Source organism: Strongyloides ratti (genome assembly GCF_001040885.1).
Source record: "Strongyloides ratti genome assembly S_ratti_ED321, chromosome : 1".
Taxonomy (NCBI): domain Eukaryota; kingdom Metazoa; phylum Nematoda; class Chromadorea; order Rhabditida; family Strongyloididae; genus Strongyloides; species Strongyloides ratti.
This window is the reverse complement of record NC_037307.1, coordinates 805,593-827,401: the sequence shown is the minus strand read 5'-3', so window position 1 is coordinate 827,401 and position 21,809 is coordinate 805,593. Positions and strand designations below refer to the sequence as shown.

Sequence of the window (21,809 nt, the reverse complement as noted above, 5' to 3'; positions counted from 1 at the left end):
GACATGTAATAATAAAGATATCTTATAATATTCTGATAAATCTTTTCTCACAAATGACTATAAAAAATTTGGAGGGTAGTATAAAAATTTAGTAATATTTATAAAGTTAAATGATAAAAATTTAAAAGATGATAAAAAAAAATAATATATCATTTTAATCACATTGTTGATTAATGTACCAGGGAAAAAAAATTTCTTTTTAAAGTTGCAATTTCAGTAAGTTATCAAAAAAAAAAAAAAGAAATAGAATCTTAAAATAGTTATATTTTGTAATGTAAACATTATTTATTTCTTTTTCATCGTAAAGTTATAAAGTATTGTTCATTTCTCATCATACTTTTATTTAAATATTTCATAAGTAATTCAACAAATTTCCTCTAATATTATAGAATAATTTTCCTTATTCTAACAAAATAATTTAACTTTCACCAAACTCTTTGATTCATATATATTTTATGATGAAAATTTTATTTTACTCCATCTGATTTAAAAAATATTTCATTTTATAAATATATTCATTTTACTTTACATTTTTTTTTAAATATCATGGCATTGTTTATATTATGATATGTATTTAAAATAATATATAAAAGTTTTATAAATATGACATCAAATTAAATATTCTTCTGATTAATAAAAATAAATTATAACTATTAATTACCACACAAATAAATTATTTTTAATAATAAAATTTCTGCTTTTACATTTAAAACTTTTTATAATTTTTAGTTCACTTCATAATTTATATTTTAATATTATCAGTATTATCATTATGTTTTACAAAAATATTTTATTAATATTCAATGAAATTATTGTGTTATTACATGAATATATATAAAGTATTATTAAATTTTAATTTAAATAACAATAATATATTTAAAAAAAAAAGAAAAATTATGAATAAAATATTAGTAGAATATATGTTAGACAAATTGTTTTTTATTTTTATTGTAAAAATTTATTATAATAAGATAATAGTATTCAAAATAATTTTATCTATGGCAAAATAAATTTTATGAAATTGTGTAAAGTTTTTTTTTTATTTTAATATAAATTAAGTTCTCCCATCCATTCTCCCGTTTATCATTACCTTTTTTATCAATTTTTTTTTCTTTCTAATGTTGAATTTCATCACATCTTTTTTTTTCCATATACTAGACATCATTAAAAATAATTTCTATTTTTCTGTTAGAAATTTAGATACGTTAAAATAAATCTGTACTTTTTCAATGGTTTTTATTTTTTCTTTTTTTTTTTAAAAATATAATTGGTAATTTTTAATCATTAAATATTATTCTTGACATTTTTTTTTCTTCTATAATTTTATATGATATTTTTTTTTGTCACTAGTGATAACTAATATACCATAAAAGTTGAGCATCAAAAGTACCTTAAAAAATAAAATTAAATTTATTATAGCTTGTTTCCTCAAGTTTATTGCTATATATGTCCAATTATTTTAATTTTTACCCTTTCATGTTACACAAATATTTCTCTTATTTTGACTGTTGAAGAGTATTTAGACTAATGAAAATATTTTTTGATAAATGAAAATCTGAATGAAATATATTTTTTCTTTCTTTTTCAACTTTTATATATATTTTAAAACAGTTATTTAAAAAAAAAATTTTTTTAATGTATAAAAAATATTTAGAATAGAAAGTTTTTTTTTTTTTTTTGTTTGTCATATACATATAACAATTATATTTATATATTTAATATTTTTTTTTATTTATAAATAAATATTTTGAAACTCTCAATTACAGGAAAGTATATAAAAGAAATATATTATTTAATTTCATTTTGATAATTTCCGAAAACCATTAACTATAAATATAAACCTTCACAAAGGTATCAAATAATAGAAGGTGTATGATAATGTCAAGTCCATTTGTCTCAAGAATAAGGTCTTCATTTCGTTTTAAAGGAAAACCAAGAATGACAATGGAAAGAATTAGTGCTCAAATTAGGGAGGAGAGTGAAAATAAAGACGTAAGTTGATTTACAAATAAATTACACTTTATAATAGATATTTTTAAAAGAAAAGTTTAAATATAATGTAATTTTTTTTAATATATCATTTTCTTTTCTTCTATTAATATTTTTAAAAATAATTCTATTTTATAATGATCACAAAATACATATTGTAATTATTATCTTTAGCCTTAATATATATATATATATATATATATAATTTTATTAATAATATATATAACATTATTATTTAACAATCAACATTAATATTATCTTTATATTCCTTTACATGATGTATTATTATTATTATTATTGGAGAAGGTAAATAAGTATACTCAAGATTAAAAGGGAAGTATTTTGAAGAACAATTATATTAACAATAGAGAAAAAACATTTCATATAATAATAATCTTCATCCATTTTATTAAAAAAATATGGAAAATAAGAGATTGATAGTTTATAACATAAATCATAAACTTCAATTATCTAAAACTATATCATTTTTTTAACTTAAACAATTTTTATATATTCATTTTTAATTTACTATTTTTTCATAAAAAAAAAGATATATATAAATATGTATATTAGTTGGTATATAATATTTTTATAATAACAATACTAAAAATGAAATAAAAAAAATGTAATAGAAATATATACAAAAATTTTATAGAAAAAAAAAATTTATATATTTCCAATTTTTTTACTTCATATTACTTTGATATATTATAATATTCTCTTGGGATGATTTGAAATCTTATTCAAATCACTTTTCTTCTTATAAAACAATATACTTGTAGAATGATACTTTTCTTTTTGGTATGTTATTATAAAAGTGAGTGGACAAAAATATTTTTGTCTGCCATCACTCTCAGTAGGGACTTTTTTTTTTTAAAAAGATGTTTAAATTTTAAGTTCTTCTAAGAAAAGTATATTATTTTAAATATAAGAAGTACCAAAAATGATTTGAGAATAGTTATAATACTTATGTATAAACATATTTATATATACATATGCATATATACTTCCTATGAGATTTGAAATTTAATAAGATAAGAAAATACATGAAAAGATCGGTTTTAATTATCTAATATTTCTTTAAAACATATTTTTACAAATTTATCTTTTTTATGATATCTATTTATTTTAACTATCATATTTTTCTATAATTAATATTTACAATATTTTTATCTCTTTTTTTTTAACTTTAAAAAAAAATTTAAAAGAGCTATTATTTATTATTTATTATTATTATTAATTATTACTTTCTATTTAAGAAAGAAATAAATAATACTATATTTGAAGGAATCAAAAGATGTCATCAAAAGTTGGAAAGTTACGTGTAAAAGATTATGTAAGGATTTAATGTTAAATTCTTTTTATTCATTATTTAAAAAAAAAAAATTTTTTTTCATATATTTTTTATTTTTAAAAAATTCATGCAATTATTATATATTTTTTTTTTTTATAATATGCACTTTACTATTCTCTACCAATTATCAATCATATATTTTTATTTATTTTGACTTTTAAGAAGCTTCATTATAATTGTTTCTTTTATTAAAAATTGTATACATAAATATATATATATTTATTTATAAAAAGGTGATATTAATATTATTGATAAATTTGTTTTATACGTATATATTATATATATATATAATTAATATCAACGATGAATATATAATGGAGTTTTTCTTATTCTTTATATAAAATGAAATCAGTTGTCTTTACATAAAATACTTATCATTTGTTGAATAATGATAAAAGACAATTGTTATAGTAGAATGTTTAATTATTAAAAGAAAGAAACAAAGAAGAACTTGTGGCAGGTACATATGTAGCAGTTTAGATAATTTTATTATTTTTCATATTCAAAAATATATCTTTTTATTTATCAACTATTTTTATTTAATTTAACTAATTTAATAAATATGTCTGATGGAAGAAGAAAATGGAATACTTCACATAACAGTTTTAGGCATAGAAATTTATCTGATAGTTCTGAAAAAAGATCACCAAAATTTAATAGAAAATTAACACCATTAATAAATATTTCTCCAGAATCTGATGATAAATTTACTTTATCTAGAACTCCATCAATTGAAAGACAATCTGGTGATAGTGTTAATAAAATAGTTTCACCTACAATAATGCCTAGAATACATCTATTGTCATCTAGTCAACGTCGAAGAAAATTTATGCAAAGAGGTACTACAATATCTAATGAATATTATCAATATAGTCATGATGATGAACATACACAATTTGGTCCACCACATATTCTTGAAGATTTAGAACATTTATCACATACATCTAGATCAAGTAGTAATTCAGATATAGTTAAAAATTCTAATCGTCCTCCAACATTGCCAGATGGTTCATTACCATCACCAGGATTTTTAAGCCCACCAGATATATTTAAATCTAATCTTTGCTTACTTGAACAACCACCACATAAACAAGTAATGCTTCGTTAAATTTTAATCAAACAAAAATATTTAATGTCAAAATAAAAAAAAAAAAAAATAGAAAAAAAACCAAATATGTTATATCATTAAATATATAGGATATATCATATATTTTCTATGTTAATATTAATGATAAATTCACTATAATTTTTTTTTCATTTAATTTCATGATATAGAATAGGTAATAAGTATAACATTTGCGTGCTCCAGACATAGAATAAGATATATAATTCTCCATTTATATTTATTTCAAACCATTATTTTGACACTTTCATTTCCTCACACTATCATTACTATCTATTAATAATATCTTCATCAACAATTGTGTCAAAAAAGAGAAGAAGAGTAGATGGATAGACAATTTAAGAATTGTTACTATATACCATAATGAGAAATGCTTAAAACCATATTACATACATATTTAGATAGCCCACTTTTATTTATATTTTTTTTTTCTATATATTCTTTCTATATTTATATACTTATAAAATATTAAAAATATTTTAATATAATTTTTAATATTTATCTATTAACATTTTTGATAATATTAATATTATTAATATTAACATATTAAATCTTCTAAAAACTAATATTTTTAAAAAGAAAATATCAGTTACCATTACATCAACATATTATAAAATTTATTTATTATAAAAATATAAGAAATAAGTAAAAAGATATAGTGATTTTTAGTGATTAATATATAAAATATCCATAGATCAGTTAACAAAAATTATAAAAAGCTATAGAAAAAAAAATTTTTTTTTTTTATATTTTATTTTATAAATTTTTAATATAGATTTGAAGATTATTATTATTATTATTATTATTATTTATTTTTTGTTATCAAATTTTTAACAATGTCTCAGAGAAATGGATCTGATTGCCTTAAAAATAGGAGTAATGTTGAATATTCATTAATTAATCTTGGAACAACTATTCCTATTTCTTTGATGAGTGGAGCACAAAGAAGGAAAAAATTTATGCATCGGAATACTCATTTTATTGATTCTGTTGATTCTAATAATGATAATGAAGCTTCTTTACGGTCATCTCTTAAATCACCACCATTAATACAGGAAGATAATAGATTTTTAAAAGTACCTCAAGATGAAAGTTTTGAGGAGATTGTAAATAGTGTATGCTTATATATATATTTTCTTCTTTTTTTTTTTTAAATTCAAAAATAATCCCTTTTTTTTTAATTTTTACTTTTTTTTCCCTTTTTAAAATTTTTCTTAATTTTTAATATGTAATATTTACTTTAAATTGAGTATATTTGTTTTAAAATACTATATATATTAACTTTTCTTCATGAATGATAAAACTAATTTTATAATACAAAGATACATTATCTTTAATTTATTATACAATATTTTTCTCTATAGAGCATCATAAACTTAATTATATTTTTAACTAAAACTTTTTATCAACTTATTATCATCCACAAAGTTTAGTATTTTTATTTTGATATAACGTCAAAATACATATTATATTATACACATCAATGTTAGGGAAATGAGTTAGTAATTTTGAATGTGATATCTTATAAATTGTATATTATGATAAAAATAAAAGAAGAAAATGAAAAAAAAAAGTACTAAAAATGATAGTAAATTTTTTAAAATAAATAAAAAAAAAAATATTTATATTATAAAATTTTTTTTTATTATTCTTATATTTATAGGATACATTAGAAAAGATACCAATTCGTGCAAGAAGTCAATCATGGTTAATAAGGACGAGACATTTATATGATGATACTGGTGCCACAAAAACACCTATACTTTCAATGATGTTATATGTACTTTCAATATTTTTTCTTATCTGTACATTTCCATGGTCTTTACCTTTTTGTGTCAAAGTTTGTAGGTAAGTTTTATATAAAATATTTTTTATTTTATTATGTATACACAGCTGTATATATTCAAATAATTATTTATTTATATCTTTATGAATTTTTTTATTATTTTAAATTTCTAAAAGATATTTAACATTTTAAAATTTTTAATTATAACTTTTATAGAGAATATGAAAGAGCTGTTATATTTCGATTAGGACGTTTATTAGGATCTGGTACAAAAGGTCCAGGTTTATATTTTATTATACCTTGCCTTGATACATATAAAGTGGTATGTAATTATATTTAATTAATTCTTACAAATATATATATTTATAAAAAAAAAATTATAGGTTGATTTAAGAGTATTGTCATTTGATGTACCACCACAAGAAATTTTATCTCGTGATTCTGTAACAGTATCAGTTGAAGCAGTCATATATTTTCGTGTACAAAATCCTGTTATATCAGTAACAAATGTAAATGATGCACAATTTTCAACAAAACTTTTAGCTCAAACAACTTTACGTAATGTTCTTGGTACTAAAACATTATCAGAAATACTTCAAGAACGTGATAATATAGCTAGTGTTACAGAAAAAGTATTAGATGAAGGTACTGATCCATGGGGTGTTAAGGTACAACGTGTTGAAATTAAAGATATTCGTCTTCCTCATCAATTGATGAGAAGTATGGCAACAGAAGCTGAAGCTGCTAGAAGAGCAAATGCTAGAATGGTTCAATGTCAAGGTGAAAAAATTGCTTCAACTGCATTAAAAGATGCTGCTGATATAATGTGTAGTAATCAAACAACAGTATATTTAAGGTATCTACAAACATTAGGTCATATAGCAAATCAAAATAATGAAACAATAGTTATACCATTTCCTGTTGAAGTTATGCAACATTTTTTAAAAAAATTTGGTTATAGAAGTTGTTTTAGTAATGATGGTAAAAAAAATTCATCAAATAAAAATGGTAAAGATTATGTATTAGATATGACACCTATAGTTATACCAAAAGATGTTTCACCAGTAAATTTAATTGAAAAATTAGAAGGAAAAAAAAGTTTATAAAATATTATTAATTTTTATTAGTTTTATTATTATGTACAATACTGTATAAAAAAAAAGAAATAAATAAATAAATAAAATGGTAACCGGTATAAAAAAAATTTTTTGTTTCCTGAGATTGATGTTATGAAATTAATAAATAGAATTCTTAATTGATATTAAAAAGAAAGATAACTGAAAGACTAGTGGAATAAAAAAAATGATAGAATATATAAACCAAATAAATGATAAAATACTAGTATTTTTGAGGAAGAATTTTGATTTTGTAAAATTTGTTCTGCTGACTTTACATGATCCATTGTTAAATACCTAATATCATTTAAAATTTCATTTTCAATTTCCATTGCTGAACCTTCATATGGGTCATTATCATCGTCTTCATCATCATCATCAATACTATTTAAAATTTTTTCTTTTTTATTACCACTACCTTCAATAATATTTTCATCACTTTTAGCATTATAATATATTCTATTTAATGTATTTGATAAAGTAATAAATTTAATTCTTTGATCTAAATATGTATCTTTTGATAATGTTAAATATAATCTTTGTGATAAAAATTCAGGATTATATTTTTGTTTTTTAATACCATGTGGTATAACTTTATATCTATATCTAGGAGTAATTTCATGACCATTCCAACAAAATTGATCATCTTTACTTGATATTTTATCATCACACAATGATTCTGATAATGTTCTCCAAAAATTTTTCATTCTTTTTAATTGATCACTAAATGTTTCAATCATCCTTGTCACAACATCATTATCTCTTCGCTTTTTTAAATTTTTATTATTCCTCAATTTTAATTCAATTCCATTAAAATCATTTAAATTACTCATTCCTCTTTTATTTCTACCAATATTATAAAATTCATAATTATCAAAACAATTTAATATGATTCTATTTGATAGTTCTGCTCCCCTTTCCTGGTAAACCATAAAACTTTCTGATATTTGAGCTGGTAATGGTGCAAGTGTTGTCACTGGATTTGAGACATCTTTTAACTTTGTAAATAATTGTAATAAAGAATCTATAACAAGAAAAAAAAACAATTAATTTTATATTATATTTGATCTAAATATCATGTATATAACAAAAAAAAAAGAAAAAAGTATTCCCAACATTAAACATTTACTACTTTTTTTTTATTTAACTAGTTAAATGACAAAAGAAGGTAATGGGTAATAAAAAATAAAAATGATTAATCTTTTAAAATAATTGATAATGAATATTTAAAAAAAACATCTAACCATAAAAAGAATATTACCGCTATAAAAGACATTTTTTTAAATTATTTAATTTAAAAAAAAAGAAGGTTATCCCTAAAAATTATTTCTAAGGACATTATTTTCTTCTTTTTTTTTTAACTTATTATAATCAATTACTATAGTATAATTAGTCAAAATGAACTAATTATTTCCTCTTATGCCTGTATAATTAAGTAAATTACAAAATAGACAGCGGTACTAAAGTTCAATATATATATATTATGTATGTTAACTTTGTATATTACTACATCAATTTACAATGAGTAAAATATCGGCAAAAATATAAAAGATTACAACAAATAAAAAGATAGTCCTCTTCCGACAATTAGTTATTGTGAACAAATGGTACAAATTAATTATCATGTCATGTGTGAATCTTTTTACCTTAATTTTATTTTTTTTTTTGCGGTATTTTTAAAACAATAATTTAAAAACTTACCTATTAAGATATTCCATTGAGTGTCAATTTCGGCATACTCCGCTAGGCAACCTTTCAAAACGTTTGAACAATAACTAAAACATGGTTTGCTTCCAGGTAAATTAATTTGATTAAATGTACAAATTTGGCAATATTCCATTTCAACAAGTTTATTAATACACTCTTCTGGAATAGATGTCTAAAAGGAAAATAATAATAAAAAGTGAGAAAATATATATATATAATTAATTTGATGAATGCCGAAATTTTTTAATGTTTTATAACTTACATGAAGAAGTGAATGTAACTGTGTAACAATATTTTCAATAACTTCAAAAAAACTCCGCCATACAGTAAATGATTTACTTAACTGACCAGTTATTCTTTTAGGAAAACTTAAAAATGGTTTCAATTCATTTTTCATTATAAGTAAACATTCTTTTTGTTCATTATTAGTAATTTTTCTTAAAGGATTTAATAATTCAAAGATAATAAGATAAGATTGTTCAAAAAAATTATCCACAATAACAGGTATTGGTTTGACGGTATTTGCATAAAGATAATTATCAAGTTCTGTATACAACTCATCAAATACCTATAAAAGAAAAAAAAAACATTTGATTATAAATAGTTAATGTAAAATGATATCAAAACATTTTATAAAGTTTATATTTTTAATTCATATACTTTCTTTAATTAAAAGTTTTAATGACGACCTTTTTATTTATTATGAAAAGAAAATTCTTCATATAAATATTTGTTCTCCTGTCATTAAATGTTAAAGAATATGTCGTTTTTATTATATATATATTTTTTTTTAAAATATATTTTATTTGATTATATATTAATACTTTTGATATGAAAAGGTAAATATAAACCTTATAAATTAAATGTTTATTACTTTTTGTATTATTAATTATAAGATTATAACGTTAAATGACTTTTTCATTAATTATGGTAAGATAGATAATTAAGGACTACTTTAAATAATACCCTAAATCTTTTTAAGCACATAATAGTACACCGGAAAATATTTTGATTTATTTTTTTTTTTTTTAAATTACTTCATACCCCTAACAACAGGTGTAGAATAATAGATATATACAAAGGATTTAAGGCTTTTTTCCAGATGACTTTTTTTTTTCTTAATACTTTAAAATTGACTATTAAAGTATGTAATGTTTAAATTTTTTTTGAAATGTAATAAAATTAACATACCTTTATATTTGATTTATAAAAAGGTCCATAAGTTTTGATAAACATCTGGTTTAATTGTTCTTTATTATTAAAAATTTGTTCTCTTAATTGTTCTAAAAAAAAAAAAGAAAAATATTTATAAGTATATATAAGATATTAATAATTAATAGTTAAGTGGATTGTATAATAAAGTTAGGATTAGATGAATAATAAATAAACACTTTTTAATATTAAGTATCTCAAAACTTACGTTTAAAACTTAGAAGATGCCGCTCAAAAAAATCTCGTAACATAAAGATTTGGTCTTGAAGTTTATTTTCTATTCTTTGTTTAACTACTACTTTCATTTGATCTTCAATAAATGTTGTACAACATGATTTTCGTTTACCAGTACATATTGTTAAATTTTTTACCTCTTCTGGTAATGATGGTACTGAATATAAGTCAAATGATGTTGTTTTCATATATTCACAATCATTATTTTGATTTTCTATTCCATTTATAATTAATATATTTTTTAGTAATATAATAATAAATATAAATAATTTCATTTCTAAATAAAAAAAAAAAATTAAATTATTTTCTAATTTTTATATAAAATATTATTTCTTTAACTATAAAAATAAAAATAATTTTAAAAGTTTAAGTAAATAAATAGTAAAATAAAATTAGAGATTAAAATTTTATGTATAAATATTTAAAATAATAGATATAATAAGTGTCAAAAGAATGAACTCTCCGTTACTAGGTGTTACTCAAAAAGCGATCACACACAATCTTGAAAAGTTTATTATAATGAAAAGGGGTATATGAAAAGTTTTCGTAAATAGACCTTTGTATCTGCGCAATTATTGTACATATACTTATATATATATATATATTTAATATATCAGAGACTAGAATGGCTTTTGACACCACCTACTTTTCAACACATTAAATCTTGATACTTCAAAATTTTTAATATTAAGAGTCAAGCAAATTTGATTTACAATTAGTAAAACAAAAAGTTATTAAATAAAAATATGGATTTTAACAATAATAAATAATATTGATATAAAAATAAGTCTTTTTAACAGAATGATTAAATTAAATTAATTGACAGCTACAACAATTGTTTTAGTTATATTAAGTGTTCTCAAGTGTCTTGTAAAATAAAATAATGTGATAGTTTCACATTTTTGACAGATTCTTGACTTAAGGTATTATAAAGAAGTATAAATAAATTTAAGAAATTACTTCCTTTTCCTAAAGATATTATAAAATGCCATTAAATTAATAAAACTATCCTTAAAGTTATATATAATTAAAATTTTTTTTATACAATTTGTTATAATACAAAAAAAAAGAATAAAATAATAATAATAATAATAAAATCAACTTAAAATTATAAGATATATTATGGTAAAATAAAATTATATATAAATATAATAAAAATTTAGATTAATTACTTTAAGATTATACCTATCATGTTTGGTTAATAAAATATATCATTAAATTATGTAATAATAAATATAATTTTAGTATCAAAAGAAGTATATACTTGATTTATATGATTTATTAAGTAATTGTTTTGATAAATAAAAGCTTGAAGGATACATTTTTTTTATGATGGGAATGAAATTTATAATATATATATATATATGTAGTGTGAAATTTTACATAAAAAGATGATTGTAAAAATTTATATATAACTTTTTTTTTTTTTTTTGATCTTATGATATTATAGAATAATATATAAAAAGGTATTCATTGTTATATTAAAATGTTATAAAAATTAGATTAGTAAGAAAGGCATTTGAATAAATATATATATTTAAAAATGAATAATTTGTATACTTTTATAGATATATTATATATTAAAAAAATTATAATAAAGAGTAGTGTTAAATAGAATTAAATATAAATGAGTAAGATATAAGAAAAAAAAAATGATTAATCAAAAAAGTTAAATAAATAGAGGACAATAACTTTTGATGGAAATAATTTGTTGTAAAGTGGTTCAAAACAATAGGATTAGTTATGTTGTAAATTTATATATATCAAGATCACTAACCCATCTGTTTGCCTTTTTTTTTATGGATAGACCTCTAAATATGGCATTAATAATAGGAGATATAAAATGTACCATTTCATTAAATATGATTTGTATTGTAATGAGTATGTTTGTATTGAAATATTTTGAAAAAAAAGACAGACATCTGCCTATTAAATGTAATGGAATGCCTTTGTGTCGGTTTTTGTTTTATATAAATAAGGATGTACCTTTGTATTATAAAAAAAAATAAGAATAAACATTGTTTTATATTAATAATATATATATAATTAACAGTTAAAAAGATAATATTCAATTACTTTAAGATATATTTTTATTATTATTATTATTGTATTTATAAAAAATATTATTCTTTTCTTTTTTGTTATAAAATTCTTAATAAATATTTCATTATTGCGGTAAATGTTTTTTATTTTTAACACAGTAAATATATTTATATCTTTTTACCTCTTCCAGAAATTTATCGGCATTTTCTTTATATATTAAAAATTTACTGTCATAATAGTATAAAGCTTATGATTGACTATTTTACAGCTTCTTCAAAGATGAAAATACATTTTAGTAGAGGATACCGCTATTAATATATTACATAAGATATGATAAAAACTTTTTATGATATATTTATTAATATCTTAATTATATAATTACTTTATATGGAAAAGAATATGTTATCTTCTTATTTTGATCTATATTTTTAAAATATAAAAGTGTTAGCTATAAGAATGTTATAAAAAAAAAAGTTTTTTTTTTGTTGTTTAAATAAACAAAGTATAATCTTCTTTAAGAATGGGTCAACAATTTTATTTAATACTTATTATTTATGTAAAGGTGATTTTGAGTAGTATTGTAAGTAAAATACTAATAAATGAAGTAGTTATAATTGATGTTTTTATATGAAAATTATTTGTAGTAAAGATTTATTCTAACAGTAACTTGAACAAGAAGTAATATCATTTTTCTAGCACATAATTATCGGAATTGAAATAAATTTGATGTACAAAAATTATAATAGAAGATGTCAGGTAAATGTTAAAGCCCAAATCACATATAAGGGTATCATTAATTGTAACCCCCTATTGTGTGAGGTTAGTCAATATTGAAGTTAAACTTCACGTAACAGGATTAAATTTTTGTAGTTAATTGAGAAAGATATGTTAAGAATTATTGATGTTAGATAAGTAATGGTTGTTTATATAAGGATTAAGAATTAATAAAAAAAAAGGGATTGGAATATTTGGCAGATGATTTGATAGTTCAAAAATTATAATAAATTAATAAATGAAGGTTTACGAGGTGAAGGTATTGCGTAAATCAAATGAATATGTAAGAGATATACAATGATTCAATTAATTTTATGTGTCTCATTGATATGCCAAATAATATTTATATTAATTAATAATTAAACTATAATAAATTTTTTTCTTCTTCTAATTATCTTAATCAAACAATTACCACATGGTTAAAATTTTAATTACATCAATACATACAAATAAATTACTTTTTATAATATAAAATTATAAATTTTTTATAATATTTTTATATAAATTTACTTTTTTTCTTAAAAAATAAAATATTCTTACAATAGTTTTAGTATTTTCAGGTAGTAGAAATGATTTGAATGATCCTTGTCCCCTAAATTAGACATATCTTTAATGTTACAAACAACATAACATAACATCTCTAATTATATCAATAATATGGACTGCGGTGATTTTATCATTAATAAAGATTAAAATTTATTTTCTTAAAATGTTTTATGAACTTAAATTAAGATTATTTTTATAATAAGTAAGTTTGATAATTATCAAAATAAAATATATTATAAAAACTTTTTAATTTACATAAATTATATTTAATTAATAACAAAAAAAAAATTAAATAAATTCAAGAATCAAGTTTTTTTTAATTAATTTAAATAATAAAAAAGCACTTTTTTTAAAATATATTTTTTATATATAAATTTTAACAATAATTATAATATCTATTTGATTAAATAAAATCTTTTTTAAATGATTAGTTTTACAAAAATAAAGATATTAATTTTCTATTGTCTTGTTATAATTGTTGTTAAAAATTGTTTTAATTTATAAGATAAAATTTGAACAAATTTTATAACATTTTAGTTAAAAAAAAAGATTAAATATTAATACTAAGTCTTATCTCTTTATTCTCAGTTTTAAATTTATATTATTATACTATCTGCTACCGTACACCTACATATTCTCCCTATCTGTTTGAGGGATTAAGATTTTAATGGTAAACAGTTATAAGAAATAATGTATAACTCTTACAATTATAATGTATTATCATATGGAAGTGTGTTAAACATTCTATATGATAGGTTATTAAAAATTATCCAATTAACAGATTTCAATTATATACTATAATTTCTTTAATTAAATTATTAATGGTAATTTATATTTTTGAACTTTTTTTAATAAACTAAATTTAGAAATGTTTATATTGATTAATTTATAATTTTTCTAATAATTTTTATTTAATTATTCTTTTTCATAAAATAATAGTCATTTAAAAAAATATTCCTTTTGTATTATTGATATCTTTAAAAGTTTGATAAATCGGATTGTCAATCAAAAAATTCATTTAATTCACCAGAAAAATGAAACATATCATAAAGTGATATGGTTTTTTTTTTTAAAATAATGAAGCACACAATAAACAAAAATTTGAAGATGTAATTGACATATAAAATATTTTAAAATTCAACTAATTTAATGTCTCCAGAAAAGTATTATATACTTTGATGAATACAAGAAAAAAAATTACAAAAATAGTTTTTATTTTGTGAAAACGTTACATTATTATAAATATAAATTTTAATATAAATAAAAGCTAGAAAATATGTATATTCTTAAATAAATTTTTCAATTTTTTTTTTCAAAAATATGAATTAAAATATAATTTTATACTTTTATATAAATGTTTTAATTGTATAATTATAAATATTTAAATTATAAATAATTTTCAAACATTAATATTATATTTAATAATCATAAAATAATATATTTTAATTTAAATATTATTTTTCATTTTTTATTAAAAAAAATATATACTTTTGATAAAGTGTATGTTAGGATTTATTTTTTTTTAAATACAGAAGAAAAATATGATAATGAAGAAAAAAAAAATAAAAACATAAATAATCTTTTAATATATTTGAAAGAATAATTAAAATAAAAAATAACAAGGTATAATTTCTTAATGTTAATTTACTTTATTATAAAAAATTATTTTAAAAAATTTTGTATTATAATTTATTTATATTTTAAAATAAATCTTATTCTTCTTAAGAAATAAATCACATCTTTTACTAAAAATATTTATCAAAAAAATAAATATTTGTGAATGCTAAATTTACTCGCTTTTTCGTCTAGCATTATCAATATGATTAAACAATTTAAATACTAATATATATTTTCTGAAAAAAATAATTTGATGGTATATTTATCAAATACCATTGAATGTACTTTTCTATAGTGTTAAATAAAGAAATATTTATGTATGATTAATTGATAAAATTATAACTAATAAAACAAAAGAAATACAAAATACAAAATTTTTTCAATTATTTTATACTATAAATAAATTTCATTAATATATTTTATTATTAAAGAAAGATAAAAGTTTTGAAATAGTGGTATTTAAATTAATGATAATCTATGGTATTAAAAATTTTTTATTATTGTAAATTAAACTAATATTTTTTTAAATTTAAAAAAGTTTAACTTTTATAGTGTATATATCCAATTAAATAATTTAAAAAATTTTATATTTATATACTTTTTTTTTCATTGAATTGATTTTAAATTGTACATAATTAATATGTATATTAAATTTTTATTCCCTCATTTTTAAATATTTACAGATTTTTTCTTATCAAATATTTTTAAAATAATCACCTTATCTTATTCTTAAACTTTTTTAGTTTTATTCATTATTTTATACTTTAGTTTATATTCTCAAACTATAAATTAATTATATACTACTAAAGTATTTTTTTTTAAAATAAAAATTATACTATTATTTATCTATATACTAGAAATATTTGTAAATAAATTAATAAACAAAAATAAAAAATCTATTTAATAATATTTAATTTAATAAAATGAAGAAAAAATCACAAAATTGTAAATTTATTAATAATAATATATTTATTATTTTTTTTTTTTATTTAGCTTTTATTAATTTTAAAAGACGGCGTTTTCAAGTAACAATTCTTTTAATGATTGGAATTTGTGCTATCTCATATACAAGAACAAATATTGGTATAACAATGACATGTATGGTTAATTCAACTGCAATCACATATATTGACAATAATAATATTCTTAAAAAAACAATAATAAATACTAATATTCCAGATAAATGTAAAAATACAAATTACTTAAATTCAACAAAATCATCAGTTACTGATTATGGTGGTACTTTTATATGGAATCAACAAATACAAAATTTAATATTTTCTGGTACATTTTGGGGATCATTAATAACAGTTTTACCGGCTGGTTTTCTTGCTGATAGAACATCACCAAAAAATTTATTATTTTATGCTGCTATATCATATTCTATTTGTAGTGCAACATTTCCATATTTAGCGAAACATTTTGGTTATATTCCTGTTATAATTTCACGTTTTATTATGGGACTTGGTGAAGGATGCCTACCACCAGCATTTAATAGTATTATAGCTAATTGGATACCAACATCTGAAAAAGCAATAGCATTATCTATTGTAACAACTGGTATACAAATATCAGGAACAATTGGTAATCCAATATCAGCATACCTTTGTGCATCCCCATTAAAATGGGATTCAGTATTTTATTTATGTTCAATAACATTATTATTATGGTCATTATTTTGGAGTATATTTGTTCAAAATCGTTATAATAAAGCTAAATGGTTAAGTGAAAATGAAAAAGAATATCTTGATAATAATATGAATATACAAAAAAGTAATAAAATAAGAAAACAATTTTCAATACCATGGATAGATATGGTAACATCATTACCATTTCTTTCTGTAATGTCATGTAAAATTGTTGCAAATATATTTACTGTTTTTATTACAATGTACCTACCAACATTTTTTAAAGAAACATTATATCTTAATATTATTGATAATGGATTTTATAGTAGTTTACCATTTGTTGCTCAAGGTTTTGTTAAAATATCATGGAGTATGTTTGTTGGTAAATTACAAAAAGATGGAAAACTTAATTCAACACAAACTGTTAAATTAAGTCAATTTATTAGTGGTATTATTGTATTACTTGGTTTATCAATATTACCTTTTGTAATTGATTGTACCAAACCATATCAAGCATTACTTTTTGTTATATTAACATCATCAGGTTTTGGTATTAGTGCTAGTGGATTTTTAACTAGTCATATTATTATAGCTCCAGCAATGATTGGTGTTATAACAGGAATATCAACAATTGCTGCTATCTTTGGAAGAATCTCAACACCATGGATAATATATTTTTTGAAAATAACTGGTACACCAAAAGATTGGAATCTTATTTCATGGATTATTGGTTCTTTATGGTTTTTAACATCACTTTTTTTTACAATATTTGGATCTGGTGAACCTCAAAAATGGGGTAATTTTGAGGATACCAATAATAATGATAATTATGTTACTGTTGCTTTAAATGAAATTGAAGAAGAAGAAGGTGTTATATAAATACAATATAAAAAAAAATATTATAGTTAAAAATATTTATTAAGAATATGTATTCATAATTTTCAATAATAATTAGCTGGTAATGAAACTAAGTAATAATGAAAACATACTAAATTTTATCAATTAAATATCTGTTTTTTTTTTACAAGGATGGAATAAGGTAATTGATAAGGGATTAAAAATAATTAATATCTTAACATAGTTTGATAATATAACTATCTTCATCAAGAATTTATTATTTAAAGTTAAATTTAAAGTATATTATATATTGATGTTAAATATTAATATTTTATCAATTAATAATATATATCGAGAAAGAAACATAAATAATATATTTATAGTTATTTCATTTCTTGTATAGTTATCATATATTTTTATCTTTAGTTATAAGGAGAGAGAGAGAGAGATACAAACAAAAAAAAATTTCATAGAAAATTTAAACTTTAAAATTGATTTTAAAAAAAAATATAATGGTAAGATTAAATGATAACAAAAAATGATTATACATTAGTAATAATTATAGAAATTGAGAGATGGAAGGAAAATTATGGACCTGTTTTGAAAGAAATTTGATTAAATTTTATTTTCTTCAAATTAAGGGAGATTTAAAAAAGATTGGTCTTTTTTTTTACTGGAGAATCTTTTTATCTTCATTGTAATAATATTGTTAATAATTAGAAAAAGAAAAAAAAACCAACTCAATAACGGGGTGGTATTGGACCAGCTACAGAGACTGTAAAAATTAATGATAGACATTATTTGGTATCAATAATATTCCCTTACATGACACTGCTGGAACATATCCGGGAATAGAATGTTGCAACAAGTATGGGTTAAAAGCTTGATGAGGCTGTTGTGGAAAAATTACATTAGCTGTTTGTGGTGCTGTTGGTGTTGTTCCAGTTCCTCCTGTACAATTTTTATTTTCAATATTTGGACGTTTACATGGTATTCCATTATTATTAGCATTCTATAATTAAATAAATAAATATTTTATAAATAAAACTTTTCTATTTCAGTCAAGCTTATTTATGTTAAAAAAATAAAATAAAAAATACTACGTATTAATACACTAATTACTCATACCACAACTAAAAAAAATCATAAAAATAAATAAATAAATTATATAATCTTAAGAACTGTGGTATTAAAAAATAATAAAACTTAAAATATTGTTAAATGAAAAAAAAAACTAAAAAAAAAATCATGCCAAAAGCTTAATAGCTGTTTTTAATATGTTAATTGATAGAATGAAGCAATTTTAAAATTTCTTGCATACCGCAGCGGCCATAGCAGTCATAAGCAACTGATTTTGATGATTAGATACTTGATCTAATCCTGTTCCTAGTGGACTTTCACTTTGTGACCCTTCATCTCTTTGCCTTTTTCTGGATCCTGTACTTGATGTAACAGTACCTGGTGATACATTACCTAAAGTTGCTGCTAGTGCAACTTGTTGAGCAACAACTGCAGCATATGCCTGTTGTGCTGATTGTTGTTGATTTATAAAATTTGTTACTAATGGAGAGATACCTGCACTGGTTCCTGGTACATTTGTACTAGTTCCTTGATTTTGTGTAGCACGAATAATAGCAGCAATTTGAGCAGCATTCACAGACTAAATAAAATGATAGCAATAAGAAAGGAAAAGCCATGCAGTAAAATGAAAGAGCAAGCGGCATGTTTTTTTTTTTATTTTTTAATTTATCAAAAATAAAAATAATAATTATTTTTTCTATATTATTTATAAAAAAAAAAGTATTTGAAAAAAAAAACTTATATACAAAAGCTATTTAACTATTTAATATTAAAATATTTTAGAACAAAAACATGCAACTTGCCACTAACACCATTGAAATAATTTAAGGGGAATTACAATAATATATATATCAATTAAAAAAAAAATAAACTTACATTTTGTGCTGCATAAGGATCATGTTGTGGTTGAATTATCGGTGGATACAGTGTCGTTAAACCCGCATAATATTGATAGGGAAGTGGTTGAACTAATGATGGTTGTGTTGATTGTGGAAGACCAATTTGACCAAATTGACCAAGAGGAGCTATTGGAATTCCTGGTGGAGCTCCATGAGCTAATTGAGAACATATGAGATTCTTTAAAGCAAGATTATGTTTCCCATTTACCAATAGTTGATCCTTCAAATGATGTGGTGGATGCAAATATTTACATTTGGGGTTTTCTCTTGTACAACGTCCCTAAAATAATAAAAAAAAAATTATATCAAAATATAATATTTAAAAAAAATATTATTAATAATAATAATCAATAGTTAAATTTTAAAAAAAATAAAATTTAATATAAAAATAAAAAAAAATATAAAACTAACTTTTATTGAATCATAACAGGCAGTAACTCTTCCATTTTGTATATCGACATGTGGTGGTGGATGAGCAAATTTACATTCTAGATCACTTCTGCTACATTGTCCTCTTTGAAATTCTCTACATACTTCTAATTGAAGCCATCTAGAATCTTTAACATTCATTAGTTGATTTACAAGCTGATTAGAGTTAATAGCAGTAGCAGCTTGTGAAGCCATAGGATTTTGCAAAGCTCCTCCAGCTGTAGAGGCAGGTGATGTTCCAAGAGTTACCATTTGATAGTTAAAAATAACTTTTTTTTTTGGTATGCCAAAAAATTTTGTTGATCTTTATTATTAACCTACACTATTTTTTTTTATTAAGTGAAAAAAAAAAGTTTTGAATAATAATATAAGTGATAAGGGTAGGAAGTTATTTATTACGATTGCACAAAGTAAGATAACTTTTGTCTGTGCAATTGAACCTTTGAAGCAGGAGTGAAAAAATATTAATAATATAAATAATACTTTTTTTTTTGAGCGAAATATTAGCTTTGAAATATATTAAGCAATTTTAAATAAAAAAACAATTGTCTCCTCCTAAAAAAAAATTAAAAAATAAGTATATTATTATTATGTTTAGATAACCAATAAAAAAAAATATAAAATAATACGAAAAGCAATAATAAATATATATAAATATATTTCATTTATATATAAATAAATATCTATCAATGGAACGATTGAAAAAAGTATTATATATATATAGAGGAAAATTAATGAAAAATTCTTTTTTAGCAAATTGTTAAAATACTAATTTTTCTTTTTTCAATACCATAATATAAAAATAATACAATATTTTCATTTGACTTTAAAACATATAATGGCCCAAGGGAATTTTAATGGAAAAATGAAAAGATATATGAATACATATATATATATATGTTCAAAATTAAATAGAGTAGAAATTGAAATTAGTCCAATTCCTAAAATATTTATATAAAATTTAAGATTGCACTTTATTAAAGTTAGTCTTGTTGTTTAACCAGATCAAAACATGTTTGAAATTAATGAATGAAAAAAAAAAGACATTAATAACAGTAATATAGAAACATAGACTGTCTTTAATTATCTACTAAATCATTTACTTAATATATAAAAAGGCATTTTGTTAAAAAGATATCCTTTTTATCTTGATATACAAACTTTCACCTGAATTAAAGAATAAAGAAATTTAATAATAAAAAGTACACCACTACAGACTTGAACATATTATATCAGTAAAATCATAAAACATTCTATTGACTGATATGGTGCAGAAGACAATATAAAAAGACAAAAACGACCATGGTTGATGGTGGTGGTACATAGGTATGTGATTAAAATAGGGAAAAGGTTAATAGTATCTGCAAATATTATAATATTTATATGTTAAGGCATATATGAATATATTTATATTTATACTGTGTCAAAATTGATCC

General features: G+C 20.1%; 5 protein-coding genes across 5 annotated transcripts; 3 read left to right on the top strand and 2 right to left on the bottom strand.

Moving 5' to 3' along the window:
* Positions 1-3,905: 3,905 nt before the first annotated feature.
* On the top strand, positions 3,906-4,451 carry SRAE_1000026100 (Hypothetical protein; the record flags this gene model as incomplete). Its single annotated transcript, XM_024647072.1, has 1 exon — positions 3,906-4,451. One exon carries the CDS (start codon positions 3,906-3,908, stop codon positions 4,449-4,451), a length of 546 nt encoding a protein of 181 aa, XP_024501187.1.
* Positions 4,452-5,302: 851 nt separating this feature from the next.
* SRAE_1000026000 (Band 7 protein family and Stomatin family-containing protein) lies at positions 5,303-7,358 on the top strand (the record flags this gene model as incomplete). The annotated part of the gene is made up of 4 exons (XM_024647071.1): positions 5,303-5,581; positions 6,130-6,314; positions 6,469-6,574; positions 6,636-7,358. 4 exons carry the CDS (start codon positions 5,303-5,305, stop codon positions 7,356-7,358), a joined length of 1,293 nt encoding a protein of 430 aa, XP_024501186.1.
* A 179-nt stretch (positions 7,359-7,537) lies between these two features.
* Positions 7,538-10,708, bottom strand: SRAE_1000025900 (Dally-like; the record flags this gene model as incomplete). The annotated part of the gene is made up of 5 exons (XM_024647070.1): positions 7,538-8,391; positions 9,069-9,246; positions 9,337-9,642; positions 10,266-10,357; positions 10,495-10,708. The coding sequence occupies 5 exons, from the start codon at positions 10,706-10,708 to the stop codon at positions 7,538-7,540; spliced, it is 1,644 nt and encodes a 547-aa protein (XP_024501185.1).
* A 5,715-nt stretch (positions 10,709-16,423) lies between these two features.
* On the top strand, positions 16,424-18,580 carry SRAE_1000025800 (Sialin; the record flags this gene model as incomplete). The annotated part of the gene is made up of 5 exons (XM_024647069.1): positions 16,424-16,445; positions 16,494-17,998; positions 18,157-18,167; positions 18,392-18,480; positions 18,531-18,580. The coding sequence occupies 5 exons, from the start codon at positions 16,424-16,426 to the stop codon at positions 18,578-18,580; spliced, it is 1,677 nt and encodes a 558-aa protein (XP_024501184.1).
* A 125-nt stretch (positions 18,581-18,705) lies between these two features.
* Positions 18,706-20,625, bottom strand: SRAE_1000025700 (Protein muscleblind; the record flags this gene model as incomplete). Its single annotated transcript, XM_024647068.1, has 5 exons — positions 18,706-18,740; positions 18,791-18,977; positions 19,287-19,625; positions 19,922-20,224; positions 20,356-20,625. 5 exons carry the CDS (start codon positions 20,623-20,625, stop codon positions 18,706-18,708), a joined length of 1,134 nt encoding a protein of 377 aa, XP_024501183.1.
* Between the last annotated feature and the right edge of the window lie 1,184 nt (positions 20,626-21,809).